The sequence below is a fragment of the Macaca thibetana genome, chromosome 19 (assembly GCF_024542745.1).
Source record: "Macaca thibetana thibetana isolate TM-01 chromosome 19, ASM2454274v1, whole genome shotgun sequence".
In the NCBI taxonomy this organism is placed as follows: Eukaryota; Metazoa; Chordata; class Mammalia; order Primates; family Cercopithecidae; genus Macaca; species Macaca thibetana.
Window position 1 is genome coordinate 23,449,150 of NC_065596.1, and position 27,522 is coordinate 23,476,671.

Consider the following 27,522-nt stretch of genomic DNA (forward strand, 5'->3'; position numbering starts at 1 on the left):
AGCCTGAGCCGCACCGCCCTCCCAGAAGTCTTTGGGAGGCGGCGGCGCGACTCAGGCGACTGGTTGGTGCCGGGGAAGATGGCCGCGCCGGAGCCGAGGCGCTAGGGAAGTTCGCATAGCGGACGCCCGCTGGGCTTGGTGCACGGGCCGGCCAGGTGAGTGCGGGGCTGCGGGGGCCCGGCGAGGGCGGACGGACCCCTTACCGTGTCACTGGACCCCAGGGAACGCGGCGCGGGCGTGGCGGGCCCTGCGGGGTCAGGGGGCGTGGCCGGGAGCAAAGGCTGCTGGGTAGGCGGCCCGGGGCTCCGGGTTTGCGGCGGAAACTCGCGGGAGCCCTGAGGCCCGCGGGGCGGGGGTCGGGGCGGGGCCTAAGGAGAGTTTGGGGCGGGGTTGAAGGCGCTTGGTTGGATTGTGGGGGGGGGCCTGGAGAGGGAATAGGGTCCCTGGGGTGGAGCCTGGGGACTGGGGGTCTGTAGAGGCAGGGCCTGGAGACTGGGGGTTATCGGTACGGGGCCTGGAGAGGGAATAGGGTCCCTGGGGTGGAGCCTGGGGACTGGGGGTCTGTAGAGGCAGGGCCTGGAGACTGGGGGTTATCGGTACGGGGCCTGGAGAGGGAATAGGGTCCCTGGGTGGAGCCTGGGGACTGGGGGTCTGTAGAGGCAGGGCCTGGAGACTGGGGGTTATCGGTACGGGGCCTGGAGAGGGAATAGGGTCCCTGGGGTGGAGACTGGGGACTGCGGATTTATAGGGGTCTGGAGAGGGTATAGGGTCTCTGGAGATCGGGGGTTATAGGGGCGGTTCCTGGAGAGGCTGAGGCGTCCCTGGGATGAAGCCTGGTAGTTGGGGTTATAGGGGCAGGACCTGGAGAGGTTCTGGGGTCCCTAGGGTGGAACCCGGAGATTTGGGGTTATGGGGGCGGGGCCGGGAGAGGCTACGGGTCCCTAGGATGAAGCCTGGTGTTTGGAGGCGGTAGGGGAAGGGCCTGGAGAGTACATGGGGTCCCCGGAGTGGAGCCTGGGGACTGGGGTGTCTTAGGGGTGACGCCTGGAGAGCTAAGGGCATTGGAGGCTGGACCTGAAGAGTACATGGGACCCCTACGGTGAAGCCAGAGAATTTCGGGTGAGGCCGTAGGCTCAAGGGGTGAATTGAAGTGTGGGAAGCAAAGAGTATCAGCGGCGGGGCTGAAAGACTTTTAGGGGCTTGCGGCGGATCCTTGGGGGTCTGGGGCAGACCCTGAAGAAGTAGGGGGCTGGAGTTAGGGCTTGAGGAAAATGGGGCTGGTGGTCATTCCAGTCTCACTGGGCTTTTGCCTCTGAAGCAAAACAGCCTGTCCAGGTGTCAGGTGCTTAGAAAACCCCGAGGAAATGCTCCCGCTGTTCCCTGTCACACTCAGCCCCCGCCTCGGCCACAGGCATTCCCTGTCACACTCAGCAAGCCCCTTAGCCCCAGCACGCCTGCCCCGCCTTGGCCACAGGGAACCACCCTACTGCTTGCCTGTCTGTGGGTTCTTCCTTCGGGAGAGACCCAGGGTCCGCCTGCCGCCCCCATCATCACTCACCTGGGCCCGTGCAGACCCTCCGCCGCATCTGTCAGCTGTGCCCTTGGCCCCCATGGTCCCTTCCCCAGACAGCCAGAGGGGTCCTGGTGAAACCCAAATAGGTCCCAGCCCTCCCGGGCTCCCACCTTGCTGACGGTAGAAGCCCACCAGCCCAGGACTGGCCCTGACCTCTCCACGTTCCCCCTCGGCCCCAGCCCCATGGACAGCCGGGAACGCCCAGGCTCTGTCTCGCCTTGGGCCTTTGCATCGGCCGTTCCCTCCACCGCAGGCCTCCATCGTTTACCCACTTCCGGCCTGGCATGCCCTGGGTGCTCAGCCAACATAGCTGACCCGCCACACCTCCCTCCCGCAGGAGCTGGTGACTGCCCTCATGTGTGACTTGCGGCGGCCAGCGGCAGGTGGGATGATGGACTTGGCCTACGTCTGTGAGTGGGAGAAATGGTCCAAGAGCACCCACTGCCCGTCGGTGCCCCTGGCCTGCGCCTGGTCTTGCCGAAATCTCATCGCCTTCACCATGGACCTGCGCAGCGACGACCAGGGTGTGTCCCCCCCGCCACCCGCTTCCCCTCCCGGCCGCACGGTGTCCTGCCCTGTTCCCCAGGTGCCCGGCACGCTGCCATGCGGGGACTCTCAGGCCTCCCCTCACTCTTCCCCAGCCCTCCTCTGTAACTTGGGTGAGAGCCTCAGTGCTCCCCAAACCTGGGGCCAGGAGACATGAGATCGCCCCGTGTGTGGGATCGAGTGGGGCTGGGGCGGTGGTTGACGGAGGCTTGTTGGAGACACGTGCCCCAGTTTTCCAGACAGCATGTGTCACTGTTTGGTTTTTGAAAGGTACGTGGTGGCTATGCCCGTCTTCTCTCCGTTGTTCGAGTAATAGGCACTCATAATAGGTGGTCATTAGAGAAAATTAGAAAACCACAGAAAATTGGAATCAAATCAGGGCGATAAAAGGCCCCCATTACCTGCTGTGGAGAGGCTCCCACTGTTCATGTTTTGGGGTCATTTTCTTCTAATCTGGTTTTAAAGACGCGGTCATGGCGCCTCACGGGCCTGCTCAGTTCCTGCGGGGGGACAGCCCGTTCCCTGAGCTGTCGACCCGACTGACAGCAGCTCTGTGACCTCCCCGGGGTGGGACACGCACTGGCTTCCCTGGAGCCTGCCTAGGGTCATCGTCCTCGCCTCCAGGCCATGGCGCCAGGCCGTGCTGACCATGTCCCGTCCCCACAGACCTGACCCGTATGATCCACATCCTGGACACGGAGCACCCCTGGGACCTGCACTCCATCCCCTCAGACCACCGCGAGGCCATCACCTGCCTGGAGTGGGATCAGTCAGGTGAGGCCCCGGTCCCACATGGCTGGGGGCGGCGACCCGGATCCCGGAGCAGGGGGCCCGTGTTCCCCAGTCAGTCTGGAGTCCGGCGCTGGGTCTGGAGCCCCTGGTCTGCGGCTTTGCGGGTGCTGCTCTTCCCACAGTGCCCTGAATCATTCTTGTTCAGGGTGTCTCAGGGCGTCTCTGGAGTGCGCCTCATGCCACCTGCCGCTCTGCCCTACCTGGGCCGAGACCTCTCCACCGGGCTGGCTCCCCCGGGCGCTCTGCCCATCCCCGGAAGGTTCCCAATGATGGCTTCTTGCCCTCAGGCTCCCGGCTCCTGTCAGCAGACGCCGACGGGCAGATCAAGTGCTGGAGCATGGCGGACCACCTGGCCAATAGCTGGGAGAGCTCGGTGGGCAGCCTGGTGGAGGGGGACCCCATTGTGGCCCTGTCCTGGCTGCACAACGGTGTGAAGCTGGCCCTGCACGTGGAGAAGGTGAGTGTCCCGCCCGAGTGAGCGGGTGAGGCGGATGAGATGGATGAGATGTTACCCCGCCCAGCCACCCACCGGCCCGTCTCCTCTCCATCAGCAGCATCCCCTGGTTTTTTGAACCTTGCACTTGGCTCCCACCTGCAGTCAGGCTGTCATTAGCACCTGTGTTTTCAGGGGGCTCCTCCTTCAACTGAGGATGGCCGTTCTCAGTGAGTCGTCTCTTTCACTGGAGGCTACTGTCGTCATCTGGCTGCTTGTATCACTGGTGGCCGCTGTCTTCCGAATGCAGCCCACCCTCCGATTTAGTAACATCCCGGAGTCCCTCTCTCTGCGCCCTGTGATTCAGCCCCACAGTTCAGAGTAGACACGGCCAGGGTTGGCGGGGGGCACCTGGGTTCAGGCTCTGACTCCACACCTCCGTGTGTCAGTGTCCTCACTGACGGCGGGGTCTCGGTGACGTTCCTGGCAAAGGCCCCACAGCCACCCCGGTGCGTGCCTCTGCGTCTGCTTGCGCTGGGGCTCTTGCAGGAACTAGGAGGCCCTCCTGGAGGGATGCAGTGGACCAGATCTTTTCTCTCGTCCCTTCCTGAGTCTCTCCCCAGGGACCGCCGTTGTCACCGCATGGCTGCAGTGCACACAGCGCCCGCTTCATGCCACGGGGGCCCTCCAGGGCGTACTCCTCATCCTGCTGTCCCGTTTGTCTGTGTTTCCTGTTTTTGGTAACAGTTTTATTGGGATAGAGTTCACAGACCACAGAACTAACCCACTGAGAGTGCACAGCCCACACGGTCCAGAGGCTTCGTGTAACTCACCGTGCTGTGCAGCCACCACCACAGCTAACCTCAGACCTTTATCCTTTTTTTGTTTGTTTGTTTGTTTTTTTGAGACTGAGTTTCACTCTATCCCCCAGGCTGGAGTACAGTGGTGTGATTTTGGCTCACTGCAACCTCTGCCTCCTGGGTTCAAGCGATTCTCCTGCCTCAGCTTCCTGAGTAACTGGGATTATAGGCACCTACCACGCCTGGCTAATTTTTGTGTTTTTTTAGTAGAGGTGGGGTTTCACCATGTTGGCCAGGCTGGTCTCGAACTTCTGACCTCAGGTGATCTGTTTGCCTCAGCCTCCCAAAGTGCTGGGATTAGAGGTGTGAATCAGTGTGCCCGGCCAGACCTTTATCTTGTTTTTTGAGACAGGGTCTTGCTCTGTGACCAGGCTGGAGTGTAGTGGTGCGATCTTGGCTCGCTGCAGCCTCTCCCTCCTGGGCTCCGGCGATTCTCCTGCCTCAGCCTCCCAAGTAGCTGGGACTACAGGCGCCTGCCACCACACCTGGCTAATTTTTTGTATTTTTAGTAGAGATGGGGTTTCTCCATGTTGGTCAGGCTGGTCTTGAACTCCTGACCTCAGGTGCTCCGCCTGCCTCTGCCTCCCAAAGTGCTGGGATGACAGGCATGAGTCACTGTGCCCAGCTTCAGACCATTCTCATCACCCCAAAAGGAAACCTGGTCCCCATCCTGCGTCACCCCGATCCATCCCCCACCCCAGCCCCCAGGACCCAGCTGTCTCTGCGGACCTGCCTGTTCTGGACATTTCATATAAACAGGACCACACACTGCGTGGCCTTCTGTGTCTGGCGTCTCTCACTGAGTGTGACGTCCTCAAGGTGCATCCCCGCTGTGGCCTGAGTCAGAGCCTCGCTTTTTAAAATAACCAAATACATTTTATTCTTTTTTTTTTTTTTTTTTTTTTTTTTTTTTGAGACAGAGTCTTGCTCTGTCACCCAGGCTGGAGTGCAGTGGCGTGATCTCGGCTCACTGCAACCTCCACCTCCCGGGTTCAAGCGATTCTCCTGCCTCAGCCTCCCAAGTAGCTGCAATTACTGGTGCCCACCACCATGCCCGGCTAATTTTTGTATTTTTAGTAGAGATGGGGTTTCACCATCTTGGCCAGGCTGGTCTCGAACTCCTGACCTCGTGATCCACCCGCCTCAGCCTCACAAAGTGCTGGGATTACTGGCGTGAGCCACTGCACCCAGCCAAATTTTTGTTTTTTAATTATATTAATAACAGGCACATGTGCTCCTTTAAAATACCGTCAAACAGGCCGGCCTGCGACCCACACAGACGTGTGCGGTGCGGACACCAGATGCTTCCCTCGTCGCCACAGCAACCACTGACCGCCAGGCCTGGCTCACTGCCTGGACTTCTGGACCTGCTTCTTGCTATAAAAAGTGTTTTTTTTAAACTTGTAACCTAGAGTGGATCTGTATGATAAGTATGATACACACTTTTCTCTCCCTCGCATCTTTTCACAACATAGCGACATTTTTCTTGTTTTTTTTTGTTTTGTTTTGTTTTGTTTTTTGTTTTTAAGACAGAGTTTCGCTCTTTTTTTTTTTTTTTTTTTTTTTTTTTTTTTTTTTTGAGACGGAGTCTCGCTCTGCCGCCCAGGCTGGAGTGCAGTGGCCAGATCTCAGCTCACTGCAAGCTCCGCCTCCCGGGTTCACGCCATTCTCCTGCCTCAGCCTCCCGAGTAGTTGGGACTACAGGCGCCCGCCACCGCGCCCGGCTAGTTTTTTGTATTTTTTAGTAGAGACGGGGTTTCACCGTGTTAGCCAGGATGGTCTCGATCTCCTGACCTCGTGATCCGCCCGTCTCGGCCTCCCAAAGTGCTGGGATTACAGGCTTGAGCCACCGCGCCCAGCCGAGTTTCGCTCTTGTTGCCCAGGCCAGAGTGCAATGGTGCGATCTCGGCTCATTGCAATCTCCATCTCCTGGATTCAAACGATTCTCCTGCCTCAGCCTCCTGACTAGCTGGGATTACAGGCACCCACCACCATGCCCAGCTAATTTTTTTGTATTTTTTAGTAGCGACAGGGTTTCACTATGTTGGCCAGGCTGGTCTTGAACTCCTGCCTCAGGGGATCCACCCACCTCAGCCTCCCAAAGTGCTGGGATTACAGGTATGAGCCACCTCCCCGGCCGAGACCCCATCTCTTAAAAGACTCTTGTTGAAAGAAGGGTGGATGTTTTTGTATGTAAATAATAACTTGACAAATTTGATTTGAAACCAAATAGTGCCCACAGCAGCTGCTGGTGCTTACACACCATTTCCTGAGTGCTGCAACTCAGGTCTGCACGGTGCGGCCCAGAGCCACACAGACCCCACCTGGGTTTGTGAGTGGGGCACGTTGGCACCAGCTGCCCGGCTGCTTGTGTGCCGCATGGCAGAGCCAGAGTCAAGTCATTGCAACAGGGACCACCTGGCTCCCAGAACCGAGCATGCCGGTATTGGTCCCTTTACAGAAAGAGGAGGTGACTCCTATTGCACACACGTTCACCATTTAATCCTCCCCGCTGTCCTCCAAAGCAAAGGTGCCATTCCTTCCACCTTTCAGATGAGGAGACGGAGGGTCGGAGGGGACCACATCCCACACGGCTCAGGTGGCCGAGTCAGGATCTGAACCCAGGTGCACACTCCCCTGGCTTCTGCGTGGTTCTTCTGTGTGAGTGTTTCTCGGGGTCACAGAGGGAACCCCCGTGAGCCTGAGCGGCCCCTCCTCCCTCCCTTCTCCACAGTCAGGCGCCTCCAGCTTCGGGGAGAAGTTCTCCCGAGTGAAGTTCTCACCGTCGCTCACGCTGTTCGGCGGCAAGCCCATGGAGGGCTGGATCGCAGTGACGGTCAGCGGCCTGGTCACCGTGTCCCTGCTGAAGCCCAGCGGGCAGGTGCTGACGTCCACCGAGAGCCTGTGCCGGCTGCGCGGCCGTGTGGCCCTGGCGGACATCGCCTTCACAGGCGGCGGCAACATCGTGGTGGCCACGGCAGACGGCAGCAGCGCGTCGCCCGTGCAGTTCTACAAGGTGTGCGTGAGCGTGGTGAGCGAGAAGTGCCGCATCGACACGGAGATCCTGCCCTCCCTGTTCATGCGTTGCACCACCGACCTGAACCGCAAGGACAAGTTCCCTGCCATCACCCATCTCAAGTTCCTGGCCCGGGACATGTCGGAGCAGGTGAGCGGACACGGGCTGTCACGCAGGCTGGCAGGCTTGGAATGGAACGCTGCTTCTCAGGGTCCTGGAGGTGGAGACCCACAGGGGCCGTGGGCTAAACCAAGGTGTGGGCAGGGCCGGTCCCTCCTGGGGGCTCCAGGGGAGAACCCATTTCCTACCTTTCCCAGCATCTGGGGGCGCCCAGTCCCTCGGCTCGGGGCCCCTTCCTCCCGCTTCACGGCCACAGCACAGCCTCTTCCTGTCTCTCTCTGAATCTCGCCCTCCCACATCCTCTCGTGAGGACTCTGTGAAGACAATGGGGCCCCTGGACCCCCCCAACATGCTCTCCCGTCTCAGCGTCCTGAACCAAATCCCACCCACAGGTTCCTTCTGTGTGAGAGGTGGCCCAGCCACAGGTCCTAGAGCTGAGGATGGGATGTCCTGGGGACCACTGTCCAGCCGACCACACCAGGTCGCCTGGATTTCCGTTGTAATTCGGAATCAGTAACGCCCCAAACTCCTAGAAGCCCCCGACTTGGTTCCCTGTCCCGTTGCTCTCCCTGTGGGGGGCACCATCCGGGGACATCTGGGTTCCTGTGAGTGGACGTTGGGCTCTGGGGACAGGCAGGCCTGGGCTGGAATCCAGGAGGGCCTCGAGGGGCAGGCGTGGCCCCAGGGTCCCATGGCTCAGGCTCTGGTCGCGTGGCCAGCACAGCAGTGCCGGGTCTGCCCTCACCCCCACCTCCCCCGTAGGTGCTTTTGTGCGCGTCCAGCCAGACCAGCAGCATCGTGGAATGCTGGTCCCTGCGCAAGGAGGGGCTTCCCGTGAACAACATCTTCCAGCAGATCTCCCCCGTGGGTGAGTCTCCGGCCGGCTGCGGGAGGCCCTGGGCCTGCCCTTGGGGGCAGCTGGTTTTAATTTGGAGGCGGGTCTCGCTCTGTCACCCAGGGTGGTCCTGAACCCCACCCCTAAGCGATCCTCTTGCCTTGACCTCCAGTAGTGCTAGGATCTGGGGCGTGACCCCCGTGCCTGCCGGCCTTCTGAGTGTGTTAGGCGTGTAGACTCTTCCATCCTTCCACTCCCGCCGCAGCGGCTGCCACCATCCTACGCGGAGCCGGGGCTCAGAGGCGGCGTTGCTCGCCCGAGCTCACCCAGCAGGGACACCGTGAGGGGCTGCAGGCGTGCAGGCGGCTGTGGAGTGTGGGTCTGTGGGTGGGGCCGTCAGGCAGCAGGGCACAGGCCAGACCGGGCGGGGGCAGTGCACGGAATCCTCCAGAAGCTGGTTCAGGGAGAGGAAGCCACGGCTCAGCGGGTCAGCTGAGGCTGCTGAGAACACGCCCCTCACCCCACCCCCGCCCCCACCCACCTCCCCAGCAGCCTCTTCTGGGGCCCCCATTCCCATCTCTATCTGCCCGATGGGCCCCTGCACCCACGGAGCCAAGCCCGTCACCCCCACCTCCTGCACAAAATCTGGGGCTGGAGCGAAGCAGGGACGCCCGCCTGCCATGACTGTGGCCAGAACAGCCACTTGGTGTTCAGAGCCTCGGAGGCTGCGGGCCCGGTTTTCAGGCCGGCCTCCGCCCTGGAGAAGGGAGGTGTTTCCCTGGCAGACAAGAGCCCAGGCATTTGCCGATGAGCGCGAATGGACCCTGGAGCGGCCGGACGTGTGGGCTGGTGCTCCTCAGAAGCCACTAATGAGCCCGTGTCGAGAGGCCCCGATGGCTCCTGGGGCCTGCAGGTGTTTACGTCAACTGCCCATTGTGGCCGCAGGGGCGGTAAAGGTGAAGAGGGCGGCTGCCCGTTCCTTCCCCCGGGCCTCGTCATGAGTCACCAGGCAGCTGAAGAGGGCCACTGCGGTTCCTTCCCCCAGGCCTCGTTCCTTCCCCCGGGCCTTGTGGTGAGTCACCCTGCAGTTTGAGCTGCGCTGGTTCCTATGGCAGCACCTGGCGCCACCCCGCGTGGCAGGCAGGGCTGCAAGGACCCTCAGCTTCACTGCCTGGTACCCCCGCTGGGCACATCTGTGTCCACCGTCTGCCCACAACCAGACCACCGGGTAGTCCCGGGCTCCAACGCTCCTCCTCGTCTCCTGCAGCCGTCCTCACCTCCTGGCCCAGCTTCTACTCGTCCCTAAGAGCCACGTCTCACACGCACGCCACAGCCTTTCTTGGGTCTCACGTCCCTGCAGCTGGGGGCCACTGAGACACAGTCCCTGCCACACCCATCTCTTCCCCCACCACCCCACGTGCCCACCATGCCAGGCTTCAGTCCCTGCGGCACCCAGCTCTTCACCCACTGCCCCACGTCCGCACTTAGCAGCTTAGCCTCCCCCTGCTTCAAGTCCCCTGTCATTTAGAAATGCTGACCGCAGCCGTCAGTTGGATGGAGGAGGGGACGTAAATCGGGCTGTGAGGGCGCCCCGGGCACCAGCTGGGCGTGTGCTCATCATGGCGGCTGCTTCACTCAGTGTTAACCCTGTCTTTCCTGTGAGAGGCTCAATTCCACAGGGCCAGCCACCCTGACCACTGTGTGCCCTCCGGACATCTCAGCCACTCTCTGGGCCTCAGTTTCCCCAGGGGAATGCTGCTCATGGGACCCCTGTACAGGTCTGCAGGAGGCCAAGGCTCTGTGGCCGTGATACCCTGTCCAGAGCAGAGACCTCATGACGCGGGTGGCACAGAGCAGCTGTGTGGTCGTTGGCTTCAGCCAAGTAACAAGCCAGCCCCAAACCGGGCAGCTCAGACCAGCAGCCCTGCTCTGGTTCTGTGGCTGGGCTGCCTCAGCTGCTCCGTCCTGGTTCCTGTGTGTCTGCGGTCAGCAGCCGAGGTGGCGTCGCCCGTCCACTGGCCCCACATGCTCCAGCAGGCCGGCTCTGGCTGCCCTCAGTGTCCCACAAGCAGCAAGAGCAGGACCCCCCGCACATGCTCTCTGGGTCTCCGTTTTTTGTTGTTGTTGTTTTGTTTTTGACTTAGGCTCTCCCTATGTAGCCCAGGCTGGAATGCAGTGGCTTGATCTCCGCTCACTGCAGCCTCATCCTCCTGGGCTCGAGCAATCCTCCTGCCTCAGCCTCCTGAGTTGCTGGGACTACAGGCACGCGCAGGCGTGCACCACCACACCCAGCTAACGTTTGTTGTACTTTTTGTAGAGATGGGGTCTTGCTGTGTTGCCCAGGCTGGTCTTGAACTCCTGGGCTCAAGCCATCCTCTGGCCTTGGCTTCCCAAAGTGCTGGGACGGCAGGCGTGAGCCCAGGTGCCCGGCCGTGTCACATTGGCTACCACTCGGCCCGAGATGGTAGCAGAAGCCTCCGCCCTGCTGGGAGGAGCCGCGTCTTCACACACAGGCTGCCAGGCAGCAGATCTGGGGGTGTGACCGTCCCGCGTGGCTTTATTGTGTGGGGAGCCTGGAATTGTAGTTGAGGAGGGATGGAAGTCCCAGCTCAGCTGACTGAGGCCTAGAGAGTGTTAGGGTTTGCATGGCCGCAGGTCTGGGGGGGCGTCGTCTCCCCACTGTCCGCTCACAGCGAGACGGCGCCACCCCACAGGTGTCCACGAAATCCCGGGGCCGCATCCCGTTGGCCCACCGTGGGTCACGTGCCCGTCCCGGAACCAATCAGTGGCCGAGGCACAGAGCGTTCGGATTGGCCGGGCCTCGTCTTCCGGGCGTGGGAGCGGGGCTGCGTGAGACCCGGGAGGGGCCCTGGGCGGTTGCACGCCGGGTCCTGCTGGGCTCCTGCGGCTGCTCCTCAGCCTGTCTTCACTCCGTTACCTTCCTGTTTTCCTGCCCCTGCTTTTTCAGTTGGCGACAAACAGCCCACGATTCTCAAATGGCGGATCCTGTCGGCCACCAACGATCTGGACCGTGTGTCGGCCGTGGCGCTGCCCAAGCTGCCCATCTCGCTCACCAACACCGACCTCAAGGTGGCCAGCGACACGCAGTTCTACCCTGGCCTCGGTACGGTGGAGCCAGCGGCAGCCACTCGGCCTCAGCTCACACCGGGGGAGGTGGGCCCTGAGCGCAGGCCACGGGGCCGTGGGAGCTCACAGCGTGGGAGGTGGGCCCTGAGCGCAGGCCATGGGGTCGCGGGAACTCACAGCGGGGGAGGTGGGCCCTGAGCGCAGGCCACGGGGCCGTGGGAGCTCACACCACGGGAGGCGGGCCCTGAGCCCAGGCCGCGGGGCCGTGGGAGCTCGGCCTCCTGGGCTCTGATGGGTTCCCGATTAGGAGGCAGACGTCATCTTTCGGGATCTGTGAGGCTGGCAGACAGATTCAGTGCTCTTTAATTTGTAAAGGGAGCAAATCAACAAGGGAGCAGGGGGAACTTGGGGGCGGAACTCCTTTCCGGGTAGGCTGCTCCTCTCCTCTCCGCGCTGCAGCAGCTGTAATGTGGGTCCTGAGCTCAAACCGTGGCGTCATGCCCCTGAGTGAGTCTGTGCGCTCTTCACTGCTGACCCTGTTTGCTCAGCTGTGAAGTGGGGACAAGTCCGCTCTAGCTCAGGTCCCTCCCTTCCCCCAGCTCCCATTCTCCCCTGGTTCCCTGGAAAGAGCGTTGATCAAAACCTGCTCAGGGTTCAGGACTGTTCTCGGAGCCTGCAGAGAGGTTCAGGGGATGCGGTTCTGTGCTCCAAAGCCCTCGGTTTATGCTCCATTTTCCAGCCTCTCTACTGCAGCGACTCCTTTTGTGTCCTCTTTTCCATGAGCTTTGGGCTCTGGACCCCACCTCCCCCTGGCCTTCGTACAGAGGCAGACCCCAGTGTGACTGACAGCCCCAACCCACCACCCTAAGATGCCTCTCTTTGGGATGCCAGGAGCCCCACCCCTTGGTCCCCCACCCCTTGGTCCCCCACCTGTAGCGCCCTCGTCCCCTGTGCTCCTTGAGTGGTACGTCAGCAAGGACATGGCCCCAGCTGTGAGGGGCTGGGAGCAGTGTGGCCAAGGCTGCTGACTCCTGCTCCCCTGGTGCTCAGGGGCTTTGTAACTGAAGAAGGAGCAGCTGGGGGCACGGGTACTGGATGCCGGGGAGGGCTCATCCCCTAAATGGGCAGCCTTGGCCCTCCTCAGGTGGGCGTGTCCAGGGCCCTGCCCATGCCTAAGGAGTGCCCATGCCCCGCAGGGCTGGCCTTGGCCTTCCACGACGGCAGCGTCCACATCGTGCATCGGCTCTCACTGCAGACCATGGCCGTCTTCTACAGCTCCGCAACCCCGAGGCCCGTGGACGAGCCGGCCATCAAGCGCCCCCGCACCGCAGGCCCTGCCGTCCACTTTAAGGCCATGCAGCTCTCCTGGACCTCACTGGCCCTCGTGGGCATTGACAACCAGGGGAAGGTGAGCTGCTTGTGTGCGTGGGGCTGGAACTGATGGGGTGCCAGAGGGAGGTGCCCCCCTGGGGAAGGGACTGCAGGTGCAAGCCCCTCGCCAGCCCCTGCCTGGGCTGCCTCGTCTGTGCCATGGGTTCATCTCGATGAGCGAGGTCACTGGGGTGGCTCACAGCGCATGTTAGGAGCTTCCTAGCTAGGAGCTGTTGAGAGGACCGCCTTTCACGAGGTGGACTCCTCAGTTAAAGGAGATGAGTGTAAGCCTGGCTCCGCGTCCAGCGCAGTCAGGGCTCGGGAAGTTTTCCTTCCCTGTTCCCAGAGGCGTTGTCCATGACCCTGACAGAAAGGTGCAGGCAGTACAGACACATGCACGCACACGGGCCGGCACATGGGGGCGTGCACATACAGGCCCACAAGCATGGCTGGCCCACCGGTCCACTGGCCCATGGGTCCATCTGGAGCCTTCAAAGTAGGCTCAATAAAGGGCCTCGCTTGCCTCATTGCTTCCAGGGTGGGCCCAGAGCCACCTGGAGAGGAGCTGCAGGTCCCTTCCCCGCCCCCGACAACACGCACCTCAGCCCCAGGGCCCCATGCCCCTCCTGGCTGAGGTTGCAGCCCCACGTCTCACCCGGCTCTCCCTGGGCTCTGTCTCTGGCAGCTGAGCGTGCTCCGCCTCTCGCCCTCCATGGGCCACCCGCTGGAGGTGGGACTGGCACTGCGGCACCTGCTTTTCCTGCTGGAGTACTGCATGGTAACCGGCTATGACTGGTGGGACATCCTGCTGCACGTGCAGCCCAGCATGGTGCAGAGCCTGGTGGAGAAGCTGCATGAGGAGTACACGCGCCAGACCGCTGCCCTGCAGCAGGTGAGGTCATGTGGCAGGTGGGGCCCCGTGGCAGGTGGGGGCGGCCCTGCAGCAGGCAGGGGCCCCGTGGTCAGTGAGGGGCCAGCAGCAGGGAGGGGGGTCCCCGCATTAGTTGTGGAGGTCTCCGCGGCAGACGTGGGGGTCCCAGCGGCAGACGGGGTTGTGGCAGCTGTGGTGGGTCCCTGCGGCAGATCAGGGGCTCTGTGGCAGGCGGAGGGCAGGAGGGTCAGGTAGCCTGCAGCAGGTGAGGCTGTGCGTGGGGTGTGCACCCAGAGGCCCGTCCAGTAAAGCTGCACCTCAGAGGAGCACTTTGTTTCCCTCCTCACTTGGGAAGTTTCCTCTGTAACACGTTAAGCCTCACAGGTAAGGCCTGATGCTCCCTGGATGACTCCCTTCTCCAGTGTTCCCAGTCTGGGGGTGTCTTTCTAAGTCGTCCTCTCAGAGTGAGAGAGGGTTCCAGGGTGCACACCAGGCAGGCCCGTGGTGTGAGGCCTCAGCTAGCACAGTCAGAAGATGAACACACAGAGACCCGCCCATTGGAAGGAGAGCAGAGAGCGGACACGGAGGCCTGGCCGTTGGAAGGAGAGGAGAGGGCGGACACGGAGGCCTGGCCGTTGGAAGGAGAGGAGAGGGCGGACACGGAGGCCTGGCCGTTGGAAGGAGAGAGAGGGCGGACACGGGGGGCCGTTGGAAGGAGAGGAGACACGGAGGCCTGGCCGTTGGAAGGAGAGGAGAGGGCGGACACGGAGGCCTGGCCGTTGGAAGGAGAGGAGAGGGCGGACACGGAGGCCTGGCCGTTGGAAGGAGAGGAGAGGGCGGACACGGAGGCCTGGCCGTTGGAAGGAGAGGAGAGGGCGGACACGGAGGCCTGGCCGTTGGAAGGAGAGGAGAGGGCGGACACGGAGGCCTGGCCGTTGGAAGGAGAGGAGAGGGCGGACACGGAGGCCTGGCCGTTGGAAGGAGAGGAGAGGGCGGACACGGAGGCCTGGCCGTTGGAAGGAGAGGAGGGGACAGAGAGGCCCGCCCATCAGAAAGGTCTCTTGCAGTGATGTAGTCATGCGCCTGCAATCTCAGAGTGTCTGCGAAAGACCTCAGATCTAACGAGCTCATCTGGCAGCTGCACATGGGACCAGCCCTCTAAACCTTAGTCGTGTTCCTCTATGCCGCCAAGAACTAATACGAAGATAAAATGGGAAAAAAATCCCACTCACAGCACAGCCTGCTGAGAGACACGGGAGACCCAGGCAGGGGGCTGTGATGCTAAACCCCGGCATGGCTGGGATCCGTAGCCAGTGACGGGGCTTGTGATGGCGAGGCCTCACTCTCTCCCTCCTTGGGCCCTCACTGCGTGCCAAGTGTTTCATTTTTGTTTTTTAGTTATTTCTATTTTTTGTAGAGATGAGGTCTCCTGTGTTACACAGGCTCTGCAACTCCCAGCCTCCAGGAATCCTCCAACCTCAGCCTCCCAAAATGCTTCAACTCATTAATTCTGTCCTGCTAGACCAGGGTCTGCCTGCAGGCACCGCGGACATCGGGAGCTGGAGCAGCCTCTGGGGTGGGGGGCATCCTGTTGAGCAGCCTCCCTGGCCTCCACTTGTCAGGGGCACCCCCAGTGGTGAGAACTAGAAATGTCTGCAGACATCACCAGGACGCCCCCGCCGGGGCAGAGCTGCTCCCAGCTGAGATCCGGCACCTGGTCCTGTGTGGCCGGTCCTCTGCGCCCGTTTTGCCACGAGGTTGCTGAGGTGCAGAGGTGAAGCAGCTTTCTCAGCTCACGGAACACCTGGGCTCAGGGTCTGACTGCTCTTCTCCCCACTGGAGCCTTGGCGGGCGCCTCTGCCACAGCCCTTTGGGGTGACCCGGCTTCCTGCCCCCAGGTTCTCTCCACCCGGATCCTGGCCATGAAGGCCTCGCTCTGCAAGCTGTCGCCCTGCACGGTGACCCGCGTGTGCGACTACCACACGAAGCTCTTCCTCATCGCCATCAGCTCCACCCTGAAGTCGCTGCTGCGCCCCCACTTCCTCAACACGCCCGACAAGAGCCCTGGCGACCGGCTGACCGAGATCTGCGCCAAGATCACTGACGTCGGTGGGTCCTGTCCCGCGCCCAGGGCCTTGAGGCTCTTTTCATCTATTTATTTATTTATTTATTTATTGTTTTTACTCTTTTTTTTTTTTTTTTTTTTTTTTTTGAGACGGAGTCTCGCTCTGCCACCCAGGCTGGAGTGCAGTGGCCGGATCTCAGCTCACTGCAAGCTCCGCCTCCCGGGTTCACGCCATTCTCCTGCCTCAGCCTCCCAAGTAGCTGGGACTACAGGTGCCCGCCACCTCGCCCGGCTAGTTTTTTGTATTTTTTAGTAGAGACGGGGTTTCACCGTGTCAGCCAGGATGGTCTCGATCTCCTGACCTCGTGATCCGCCTGTCTCGGCCTCTCAAAGTGCTGGGATTACAGGCTTGAGCCACCGCGCCCGGCCTGTTTTTACTCTTGAGATAGGGTCTTAGCTGGAGTGCAGTGTCACACTCAGCTCATTGCAGCCTCAGCCTCAGCCTCCGCCTCCCTGGTTCAAGTGATTCTCCTGCCTCAGCCTCCCAAGTAGCTGGGATTACAGGCCTGCACCACCACGCCCGGCTGATTTTTGTATTTTTAGTAGAGATGGGGTTTCACCATGTTGGCCAGGCTGGTCTCGAACTCCTGACCTCAAATGACCCACCTGCCTCAGCCTCCTAAAGTCCTGGGATACAGCCTAAAGGCTGGGATTACACCACACCCAGCCTTTTAGAGACAGGGTCTCACTGTGTCATCCAGGTTGCAGCACGGTGGCACAGTTACAGCTCAGTGCAGCCTCTGCCTTCCAGGCTCAAGCAATCTTCTCGCCTCAGCCTTTGGAGTAGCTGGGATTACAAGCGTGCGCCACACACGCAGTTTTTTTTTTTTTTTTTTTTTTTTTTTTTTGAGACGGAGTCTCGCTCTGTCGCCCAGGCTGGAGCGCAGTGCCGTGATCTCAGCTCACTGCACGCTCCGCCTCCTGGGTTTACGCCATTCTCCTGCCTCAGCCTCCTGAGTAGCTGGAACTACAGGCGCCCGCCACCGCGCCTGGCTAATTTTTTTTTGTATTTTTCGTAGAGACGGGGTTTCACCGTGGTCTCGATCTCCTGACCTTGTGATCCGCCCACCTCGGCCTCCCAAAGTGCTGGGATTACAGGCGTGAGCCACCGCGCCCGGCCTCACACACGCAGTTTTTAATTATTCGCAGAGACAAGGTCTCACTGTGATGCCCAGACTGGTCTTGACCTCCTGAGCTCAAGCGATCCTTCCACCTGGGGGCTGAGATGCTACTCCCAGGCCGAGACCCGGCACCCGGGTCCTGTGTGGCAGGTCTGCTCCTCCTCCCATTTTGCTATAAGGGGACTGAGGCAGAGAGGCTAAGCAGCTCACCCAGCACGTGGTGTCCCACTCGCCTCGGCCTCCTAAAGCGCTGGGATTATAGGCGTGAGCCGCTGTGCTTGGCAGGTTGTCTCTTAAAAATTAGGGTTGCCGGGCGCAGTGGCTCAGGCCTGTAATCCCAGCACTTTGGGAGGCCGAGGTGAGCGGATCATGAGGTCAGAGGTCAGATCGAGACCATCCTGGCTAACACAGTGAAACCCCATCTCTAGTAAAAATACAAAAATGAGCAGGGCACGTTGGAAGGTGCCTGTAGTCCCAGCTACTCCGGAGGCTGAGGCAGGAGAATTGCTTGAACCCGGGAGGCAGAGCTTGCAGTGAGCTGAGATCGTGCCATTGTACTCCAGCCTGGGCGGCGTGAGACTCAGTCTCAAAAAATTTAAAAATTAGGGTTATTGTTTGTCTGGAGTACCCAGCTCACTGTGGGCGTGTGGCGCCCGTGGTATCTGGGAGCTGTGTGCACAGTCATTATTTCTGTGGGGCCACCCTAGTCACCATCCAACAGGCATCTGTTGGGTGTGTAACCGGCGCCAGGTGCCGGTCCTGCGTGGCTGCAGCTGCAGTGTGGACACACTGCTGTGTTCACAGAGTTCACCTCGGAGCAGGGGCAGATGTGCATCAGCGGGCCGGGCCTGAGCAGTGGTGGCCCTGGCATGGGGACCTGCCCGCGCCAAGGCCTGCAGGCCCAGAGAAGCGGCCCCCAGGTGGGCGGGCAGTGGGCTCCCGGTTCCTCCCTGGCAACGCCATCGCCCCCTTCTCATTCCCGCTGTGGGTCCCCTTGTGTCCTGGCACCGGCTGGGCACTCGGTGCAGGTCGAAGGACCGAGGGGTGCAGTTAGGTCACCGTGTACAAGAAGCCCGAGCTGACCCGACCTGTGTCTCCTTGCAGACATTGACAAGGTCATGATCAACCTCAAGACGGAGGAATTTGTCCTGGACATGAACACGCTGCAGGCGCTGCAGCAGCTCTTGCAGTGGGTGGGCGACTTCGTGCTCTACCTGCTGGCCAGCCTACCCAACCAGGTGCGCTGCGCTCCCCCTGAGGCTGCCCTCGCCGAGGCCCCGCCCCTCATCTGGGCCCTGACTCCTGGCCCCGCCCCTCATCTGGGCCCTGACTCCTGGCCCCGCCCCTCATCAGGGCCCTGCCTCCCTGGCCCGCCTCTCATCTGAGCCCTGACTCCCTGGCCCCACCCCTCATCAGGGCCCTGCCTCCCTGGCCCCGCCTCTCATCTGAGCCCTGCCTCCCTGGCCCCGCCCCTCATCTGGGCCCTGCCTCCTTGGCCCTGCCCGTCCCTGGGCCCCGCCTCCCAGGCCCTGCCCCTGAAAACCACTTCAGCCCCGCCCCTACTTGGAGCCCCACCTCCTGACACTGTCTATTCTCAAAGCTCCACTTCCTATCCCGCCCGTCCTGAAGCCCTGCCCCACCTCAGAGCCCTCACCTCCATGAAGCTTCTGCAAAAAACCCTTCCTTGACCACACACTTTCTGCCCATTCTCGAAGCCCCGCCTCCCAGACCCTGCCCCTTCTCGGTCCCACCCTTTACTCTCCCCAGCTCCCGGTGCAGGAGGCGGTTGGGGGGAGTTGGCAGCTTTGAAATCATCAAGTCTCCATCCACACCCCCACCTTCAAGTATGCGGCCTGTGTGCCCCGAGCAGGGCTCCAGCCTCCCCCCGCCCACACACTCTGTCCTGCCCAAACCGTGACTTCTCTCCCCAAGTTTCATTCTGCCCTGGGGCCTCTGTCTCTCCACCCGCGCCCATCAGGCACGGTTTGAAGTCCCTGTCTGCTCCTTGTGGGACTTGAGGCTGCCAGGTTCTCTCGGCTCCCAGTACAGCCACCAGGGCCACTCAGCTGTGGGGGGCGGCTGCTCCTCCATGTGCCGGTGGGGACGTTGGCCTCAGCCAGAGCCGCTTCTTAGTCCTGTGGCGGCTCAGGGATGGGACAGCTCTCCAGACGGGGCTGTCCTGGGCCCTGCAGGGCGCTGAGCAGTGTCCCCGGCATCCACCCACTCCGTGCCAGGAGCTCCCCAGTCCTGACCACCACAAACGTCCCAGACCCTGTCCATTGCCTCCAGGTCGGGGTTCCACCGGACCCGAGAGACCTCATCCCATCACCATCTGCCCCCCGCCGCCCAGACACTCCGATTCCTCTTTCCGGCAGGGCTCGCTGCTGAGGCCGGGCCACAGCTTCCTGCGGGATGGCACCTCGCTGGGCATGCTTCGGGAGCTGATGGTGGTCATCCGCATCTGGGGCCTGCTGAAGCCCAGCTGCCTGCCCGTGTACACAGCCACCTCGGACACCCAGGACAGCATGTCGCTGCTCTTCCGCTTGCTCACCAAGCTCTGGATCTGCTGTGAGGCCCCCTGCCCTCTGCTCCCCTCTCCCTACCAGAACACACCGCGTCCGAGCCCCCTGCCAGAACATAAGCCCTCTGCTCTCCTCTCCCTACCAGAACATACCGTGTCCGAGCCCCCCGCCAGAACATAAGCCCTCTGCTCCCCTCTCCCTACCAGAACGCACCGTGTCCGAGCCCCCTGCCAGAATATAAGCCTTCTGCTCCCGTCTCCTACCGGAACGCACCGTGTCCGAGCCCCCTGCCAGAACATAAGCCCTCTGCTCCCCTCTCCCTACCAGAACGCACCGTGTCCGAGCCCCCTGCCAGAATATAAGCCCTCTGCTCCCCTCTCCCTACCAGAACGCACCGTGTCCAAGCCCCCTGCCAGAACATAAGCCCTCTGCTCCCCTCTCCCTACCAGAACGCACCGTGTCCGAGCCCCCTGCCAGAACATAAGCCCTCTGCTCCCGTCTCCTACTGGAACGCACCGTGTCCGAGCCCCCCGCCAGAACATAAGCCCTCTGCTCCCGTCTCCTACCGGAACGCACCGTGTCCGAGCCCCCTGCCAGAACATAAGCCCTCTGCTCCCCTCTCCTACCAGAACGCACCGTGTCCGAGCCCCCCGCCAGAACATAAGCCCCTGCAGGTGGCAATGGCTCTGCCTTGATCTCTGCCATTTCCTCGGTTCGCAGCACAGGTCCATGCTCGGTGTGGGTGCCATTGGGATGGCAGCCACTCCCAGGCTCCTATTTGCTGTCTCTCCTTGTCAGGTTGTGTGTATGTGAGGAGGGTGGGTTGGATCGTTCTTATGTCTCAGTGTCTGGAAAAGGCACAGTGCTTCCCACATACTTTTTTTTTCTTTTTTTGAGATGGAGTCTTGCTCTGTTACCCGGGCTGGAGCGCAGTGGCGCAATCTCGGCTCACTGCAAGCTCCACCTTCCAGGTTCACGCCATTCTCCTGCCTCAGCTTCCGGAGTAGCTGGGACTACAGGCGCCTGCCACTGCGCCTGGCTAACTTTCTGTATTTTTAGTAGAGACGGGGTTTCACAGTGTTTGCCAGGATGATCTCCATCTCCTGACCTCGTGATCCACCCGCCTTGGCCTCCCAAAGTGCTGGGATTATAGGCGTGAGTCACCGCCCCCGGCCAGCTTCCTATGTACTTTTTAAGTGAATGAGGGAGTCTCATGATTGAGGCCAGAGAGGGTGAGAGAACCCTGGGGTCACCCAGCCAGGCAGACAGAGCCGGGGCCCCGACCTGGTGCTCCTGAACTGGAGGGACTCCCCGTGCGTCCCGGGTGGCCGGGTGGTGCCCCGGGCAGGGTTGTCCCAGGCAGAGTTGCCGAGACCTTGGCCACCCCTCTCTGCAGGTCGCGATGAGGGCCCAGCGAGCGAGCCAGACGAGGCGCTGGTGGACGAGTGCTGCCTGCTGCCCAGCCAGCTGCTTATCCCCAGCCTGGACTGGCTGCCCGCCAGCGACGGCCTGGTCAGCCGCCTGCAGCCCAAACAGCCCCTACGTCTGCAGTTCGGCCGGGCGCCCACACTGCCTGGCAGTGCTGCCACCCTGCAGCTCGATGGCCTTGCAAGGTGCGTGTGTCCCTGCATTGGTCCCCAAACACACCTCCCTCCATGCCCTGCCCCAAGGCCCCCCGAATCCACACAGCTCCCTCCCTCCGTGTCCTGCCCCAGAGCCCCCCAATCCACACAGCTCCCTCCCTCCATGTCCTGCCCCAGGGCCCCCCTGAATCTACACGGCTCCCTCCCTCCCTGTACTGCCCCAAGACCCCTGAATCCACACAGCTCCCTCCCTCCATGTCCTGCCCCAGGGCCCCCCCGAATCCACACGGCTCTCTCCCTCCATGTCCTGCCCCAAGACCCCTGAATCCACACAGCTCCCTCCCTCTATGTCCTGCCCCAGGGCCCCTGAATCCACACGGCCATAACTGCTGCTTCCTTCCAGGTGCCCTTAACGCCATACCCTAGTGGCGTCCCTGCTCTTCCATGAACCACCACCCATGCGGGCACCCAGTCCTTCCATTCACCCTCTCACTTTCCCCACTGCCCCCGCCCCGACGGTCTTGCTCTGTCGCCCAGGCTGGAGTGCAGTGGTGCCATCTTGGCTCACTGCAACCTCTGCTTCCCAGGTTCAAATGATTCTCCTGCCTCAGCCTCCTGAGTAGCTGGGATTACAGGCGTCACCACCACACCCAGGTATTTTTTGTATTTTTGGTAGAGACGTGGTTTCGCCATGTTGGCCACGCTGGTCTTGAACTCCTGACCTCAGGTGATCTACCCGTCTCGCCCTGCCAAAGTGCTGGGGTTACAGGCGTGAGCCACCGCGCCGGCCTTGCCTTGGTTTTTACTGATTGTGTGCTAGCCTTGCTGTGCAGGGTGCCCTTAGTTTCTGCCCTTAGTCTCTGGTCTCTCTGGATGTGAGGCCTCACCGTCAATCCCCTTATTGATGGAGAGAGACGCCATAGCATGGCCCAGGGCACCGCTGAGCACAAACACCTCACCAGAAGGCTCTCCCGGGGTTACGAGGTCAGCTGCAGGGCTCGGGGCTGGCCTTCCTCTGGAACATGCAGGGTTTGGACAACCCAAGCCTGCTGAGCTCACCCCGGCCACCCAGCAGCCCTGTGGGGTGGGACCTTGTCACCCACTTCACTGTGAGGAAACCCAGCCTGGAAAGGGTGGGACCTTGTCACCCCACTCGTCTGGGGTCACGTGGTCAGGAAGCGGTCAAGTCCAGATTTGAACCCAGGCCCGTCAGACCCCCAGCCCATTTCCAACATGCGTTTGACCAGGAGCACACCCAAACCCCCTGAGCCGCTGATGGCTCATGGCTGGAATTTTAGAAAACACAGATGAGCAAAAAGAAGAAAATGAAGTGAACCCCCAGTAGCCTGGCTCTGGGCCTGGCCTGGCTCCGGGACCTCCAGCATTCTCTTCCTCGTGCTCACTGTGGGAGGGTCCTGCTAGTGAGTCACGCACGAGGGTTTGGGTTTCAGGAAAAGACTTGATGGAAAGAGGACAGTTACGTCAGAGGCTTGTAAACTGGGAAAATTTCAAATATTTAATGAGAGCAGAATAAGCCAGCTCACCCCTACCCAGACCCAGGCCTCCCACCCACCACCAAGGGCAGCTTTTGCCACCAGAATCTGTTGTCGTACAGAGGTCCCGGTGCCCCCAGGCTGGGGGTCTGGGCTGAGGTGGTGTGGAAGCCCCACATACCCCCTTCTGTAAAGTCTCAAATGGGAGGGTCGCAAGCACCTTCTCCGCTTCCCAGGTGCCCTGTGTGGGCCCCATCCCCTTTACTGGGCCCCTGAGCCTTGGGCTTCCCAGGCATCTGGGAGACCGACCCTCCTCCGTGTGTGGGGGGCCCCACACCCTTTACTGGGCTTGTCTCACGTGGTCCCGCACCTCCCACCTAACTGTTCACAGACACCTGGGCCCACCTGGCAGATGGTGTGAAGCCGGCCACCCCCTCCACCCACGCCTGTGGACAGATGCCCCTTCCGGAACCTGGCCTCATGGTGCCCAGCCCTTCCTCACGCTCTCCCCTCTCCCGCCAGGGCCCCAGGCCAGCCCAAGATCGACCACCTGCGGAGGCTGCACCTTGGCGCCTGCCCCACGGAGGAGTGCAAGGCCTGCACCAGGTGAGGGGCCCTGAGCCTGCTGACTCCCAGAGCTCTGCCGCCCGGGATGGCCCAGCTGATTCCAGCCAAGGCTCCAGACAGTCGAGCGTGGTAGGGGAGCGTGTCCCAGAGGGAGTGCTGAAGCCGGGATCCCAGGATGTGGAACAGTTAACTTGGCATGGCGGGGCTACTTCAGAGAGCAGTAGCTCTTCCCGGTGGGTGCAGCAGCGTGGGCAGAGGCCCTGTGGCAGGTGGGAGCACGGGGAGCAGGCGTGAGGGAGGCCCGCCCAGAAGTAGGAGCCCGCCCAGCGCCTGCCTCCCCGCAGGTGCGGCTGCGTCACCATGCTCAAGTCGCCCAACAGGACCACAGCGGTGAAGCAGTGGGAACAGCGCTGGATCAAGAACTGCCTGTGCGGCGGGCTCTGGTGGCGGGTGCCCCTCAGCTACCCCTGAGTCCAGCTGCTGCGAGAGCCACCGCTCTCCCTGGACGCTCCTTGGCGCAGTTAACCTCAGCCCACCTGGCAGGGCTGTCGAAGGCCATGGGCCGGACGCCTGCGTGACCAGCAGAGCTGCTGAGGAAGCCCCTGCCTTTGTCCAGCTGGGCCCGTGGCCCACATACCGCCCTCCCGGGACCCCCCGATCCCTGGACCATCCGCATCCAGAGGACCGTCTGTGACGGCCGGGGGTCCCCGCGGACCTTGGGGTGACCCGGCTCGGGCGCCTGCCTCGGTTTCCTCGCCTCTCCTGCCGAGAGCGCTGAACCTGGACAAGCTGCAGCTGGGAAGGGCGGGTCCAATAAACGCCCTCTGCGTCCACAACCTCGGTGCGGCCCCCAATAAACGCCCAGGCCCCGCCCACAACCTCGGTGCGGCCCCCAATAAACGCCCAGGCCCCGCCCACAGCCTCGGTGTGGTGCCCGGGAGCCTGTATCCTCTTGGCCTGTCTTTAAATCAGTATTTATGGGGCACCTAGTGGATGCCAGGCCCAGGCGTCCAAAGTGAGCAGTGGGGACAGGACACAGCAGGCCGGGTGGGTGGGACGGGGCTGTCGTCAGGGTGGCTTTTGTCCAGGCCTGCATCTGCCTATGTCAGTGCGGTGTCTTTGCCTGTCTATATACTGTCTCTACATGTCTCTGGCATCTCTGCCTGTCCGTGTGGTGTTTCTGCCTGTCTGTCTACCGTCTCCGTATGTCTGCGTGTCTCTGGCATCTGCCTGGCTCCGTGTGGTGTGTCTGCGCATCTCCACTGTCTCTGCATGTCTCTGGGATCTCTGCACTTCTCTGTGAACTGTCTGTGTGTGTCTGCGTGCTGTTTCTCTGGCTCTGCCTGGCTCTGTCCCTGTCGTGTTTCTCCGGCTGCGCTCTGCTGGAGGCTGCTTAGTCCCTGGGCCAAAGTTTCTGCCATTTCTGCCACTGTCCCCAGGGGTCCTGCCTTCCGCCTCCGGCAAGCACTTCTTCCATTTAGGCTGCGTTCCCGCGGCGAGAGGCCTTCCCGGCACAGAGGCGCCCTGCTGTGTGCCGATGGACTCCTTTCTGCGGCTCCGGCTCCGGGGCGGGCAGCGAGGGTGGGGTGAGTGCCCAGTGCTGGCTTGCGAAGCGGGAGCTCGCGCGCCCCATCACCTGGCCGAGGCACCCCCACTTTAAAGCCCGCCTGCCCACCGCTGCAGACTCCAAGCTCTGCTGGACACGCGGCCCCGTCTCACCGCCCACCTGGCCACCCTCTGAGGGAAATGGCAGACCCGAGGGCAGCCCCCGGCCCCACTCCTGCGACCTCCTCTTGTGCTGGGGCGTGTGTGGGTCTCCATCTCCTCGAGTCACTCAGCATGTGCGGGGCACCTGGTAGATGCCAGGGGTGTCCAAAGTGAGTGACGGACAGAGCACAGTGGGCCCTGGCGGGTGGTTGGGGGCCCAGCTGCTACAGGGCGGCTTTTGTCTGGGTGCCTCTGCGGTGTTTCCATGTGGCTCTGCAGAGACCAGAGTGCAGGAGCACTGGCGAGGGGTGCGGGCCCGTGGCGGGTGGGTGGAGAGGAGACGGGAGCGCTGGCGAGGGGTGCGGGCCCGTGGCGGGTGGGTGGAGAGGAGACGGGAGCGCTGGCGAGGGGTGCAGGCTCGCGGCGGGTGGCTGGAGAGGAGACGGGAGCACTGGCGAGGGGTGCCCACGCATTTTGGGGCGCAGGCTCGCGGCGGGTGGCTGGAGAGGAGACGGGAGCACTGGCGAGGGGTGCCCACGCATTTTGGGGCGCAGGCTCGCGGCGGGTGGCTGGAGAGGAGACGGGAGCGCTGCCGAGGGGTGCGGGCCCGTGGCGGGTGGCTGGAGAGGAGACGGGAGCGCTGGCGAGGGGTGCGGGCCCGTGGTGGGTGGCTGGAGAGGAGACGGGAGCGCTGGCGAGGGGTGCCCACGGATTTTGGGGCGCAGGCTCGCGGGCAGCTTCAGGAGCCGGCAGATCAGAGTCGCCCAGCGCCTGACTCGTGAGTGATGACGCCTCTAGGTGACCTGGTTGAAGCCTGGACGCGTGGAGTGGGGACAGGCCGCCCGCTGGTCCTGTCAGTTCCTGACCACGTGAGCGGGGTGGGCTTTGCGTCAGTAGGTTTGGGGGGGTCTGTCCCTCAGACTGCTGTCACAAGCTGGCTGTCATGAGCTCCTGCCTCACGCAAGTATAGTGAGGTGGGCAGGGCATGGGGGTGCCAAGAGGAGACCTGTGGCCCCGAAGCTCTGCTGTCCCTGCCCCCAGCTTCCCGAGGTCCTCATCGCCACACGGTTCCCCCAGGGGTCCTCAGAATCTCCCTAAGAGCCAGGGACCTTGGGGACCCGAGTTACAGATGAGGAAACGGAGGCCATACGGCAGCACGGAAACTGGACCGCGTCTCAGCTCAGGACTGTGTGGTGCCCAGATATTCCCAGCCTGCGTCCTCCCTACCACTCCTGCTCCACTGCCTCTAAACCGTCTCCTCCTCCGGAACCCTCTGTAGCTCCTGCTGACCAAAAGATGCAAAGATGCCTAGACAGGCCGGACGCGGCAGCTCACGTCGCAGCATCGTGGGAGACCCAGGCGGGAGGATCACTTGAGCCCAGGAGTTCAAGACCAGCCTGGGCAACATGGCGAGACCTCATCTCTACAAAAGTCTTAAAAATTAGCCGGGTGGCTGGGTGCGGTGGCTCATGCCTGTAATCCCAGCATTTTGGGAGGTCGAGGCGGGCAGATCACCTGGGGTCGGGAGTTCGAGACCAGCCTCAACAACATGGAGAAACCCTGTCTCTACTAAAAATATAAAATTAGCCAGGCGTGGTGGCGGGCACCTGTAATCCCAGCTATTCGGGAGGCTGAGGCACGAGAATCACTTGAACCTGGGAGGCAGAGGGTGCGGTGAGCCGAGATTGCACCATTGCACTCCAGCCTGGGCAACAAGAGCGAAACTACATCTCAAAAAAAAAAAAAAAAAAAAAATTAGCTGGGCGTGGTGGCACATGCCTGTGGTTCCAGCTACTCGGGAGGCTGAGGCAGGAGGATCACTTGAGCCCAGAAGGTTGAAGCTTCAGTGAGCTGTGATGGCATTACTGCACCCAAGCCTGGGGCGACAGAGTGAAATCGTGTCTCAAAAAAAAAAAAAAAAAAAAAAAAAGCATTCGTTGTTTATTTGAAATTCCTGTTTAACTGGGCGTTAGTGTTTGCCAAGTGTGCTCACCTCTACTGCCCTGCCCCAAAGTGAATCACCATGAACTGGTTCCCTGGCGTCATTTCACTCAGGAAATAGCTACTGAATGAATCTGACTGAGTTACCAACAGTTATGTTTCCAGGCCCCCCCACGCCCCATTTAAATGTTGTAGGGCTTTAAAAATTATGTGTGGGCCAGGCAAGGTGCCTCACGCCTACAGTCCCAGAACTTTGGGAGGCCGAGGCGGGTGGATCACCTGAGGTCAGGAGATCGAGACCATCCTGGCCAATATGGTGAAACCCTATCTCCACAAAACTATAAAAATTAGCCATGAGTGGTGGTGGGCACCTGTAATCCCAGCCACTCAAGAGGTTGAGGGAGAATATTTGAACCCGAGAAGCGGAGGTTGCAGTGAGCCAAGGTCCCGTCACTGCACTCCAGCCTGGGCAACAGTCAAAAGTTCCACGTGAAGGCTGGGCCCTGGCTCCCACCTGTGATCCCAGCACTTTGGGAGGCCAAGGCAGGAGAATGGCTTGAGCTCAGTTTTAGACCAGCCTGGGCAACATAACAAGACCTCGTCTCTACGTTAAATACAAAAATTAACTCGGCACAGTGGCTTTCACCTGCAGTCCCAGCTACTCAGGAGGCTGAGGTGGGAAGATTACTTGAGCCCAGGGGTTCCAGACCAACCTGGACAACAGTGAGGTCCTTGTGTCTACAAAAAAAAAAAATTTTTAAATACACATGAGGCCGGGTACAGTGGCTCATGCCTGTCATCCCAGCACTTTGGGAGGCCAAGGCGGGCGGATAACCTGAAGTCAGGCATTCGAGACCAGTGTGGTCAGCGTGGTGAAACCCTGTCTCTACTACAAATAGAAAAATTACCCAGGCATGGTGGTGGGCCTTGTAATCCCAGCTTCTCGGAAGGCTGAGGCA

At 61.4% G+C, this 27,522-nt stretch overlaps 2 protein-coding genes across 2 annotated transcripts in view; both read left to right on the forward strand.

The window, feature by feature from the left end:
* Positions 1-53: 53 nt before the first annotated feature.
* Positions 54-23,748, forward strand: MED16 (mediator complex subunit 16). Its single transcript, XM_050771223.1, has 15 exons — positions 54-155; positions 1,911-2,097; positions 2,786-2,893; positions 3,199-3,368; positions 6,939-7,370; positions 8,103-8,208; positions 11,144-11,299; positions 12,459-12,670; positions 13,319-13,525; positions 15,403-15,613; positions 17,855-17,988; positions 19,126-19,318; positions 20,669-20,885; positions 22,871-22,954; positions 23,260-23,748. Exons 2-15 carry the CDS (start codon positions 1,929-1,931, stop codon positions 23,384-23,386), a joined length of 2,526 nt encoding a protein of 841 aa, XP_050627180.1. The 5' UTR covers positions 54-155; positions 1,911-1,928; the 3' UTR covers positions 23,387-23,748.
* Positions 459-27,522, forward strand: part of RNF126 (ring finger protein 126) — a 245,801-nt gene continuing 218,737 nt past the window's right edge. The window contains exon 1 of the mRNA XM_050771179.1: positions 459-469. The gene's annotated coding sequence lies outside the window, so the exon portion shown is untranslated. The remainder of the gene's footprint in view (positions 470-27,522) is intronic.

Bases quoted from the DNA above. Each gene is read 5' to 3' on its own strand.
- MED16 (XM_050771223.1), top strand. From the start codon at position 1,929: ATGTGTGACTTGCGGCGGCCAGCGGCAGGTGGGATGATGGACTTGGCC. The intron at 2,098-2,785 runs GTGTGTCCCCCC...CCGTCCCCACAG, and splicing joins CCTGCGCAGCGACGACCAGG to ACCTGACCCGTATGATCCAC. The intron at 7,371-8,102 runs GTGAGCGGACAC...CCTCCCCCGTAG, and splicing joins CCCGGGACATGTCGGAGCAG to GTGCTTTTGTGCGCGTCCAG.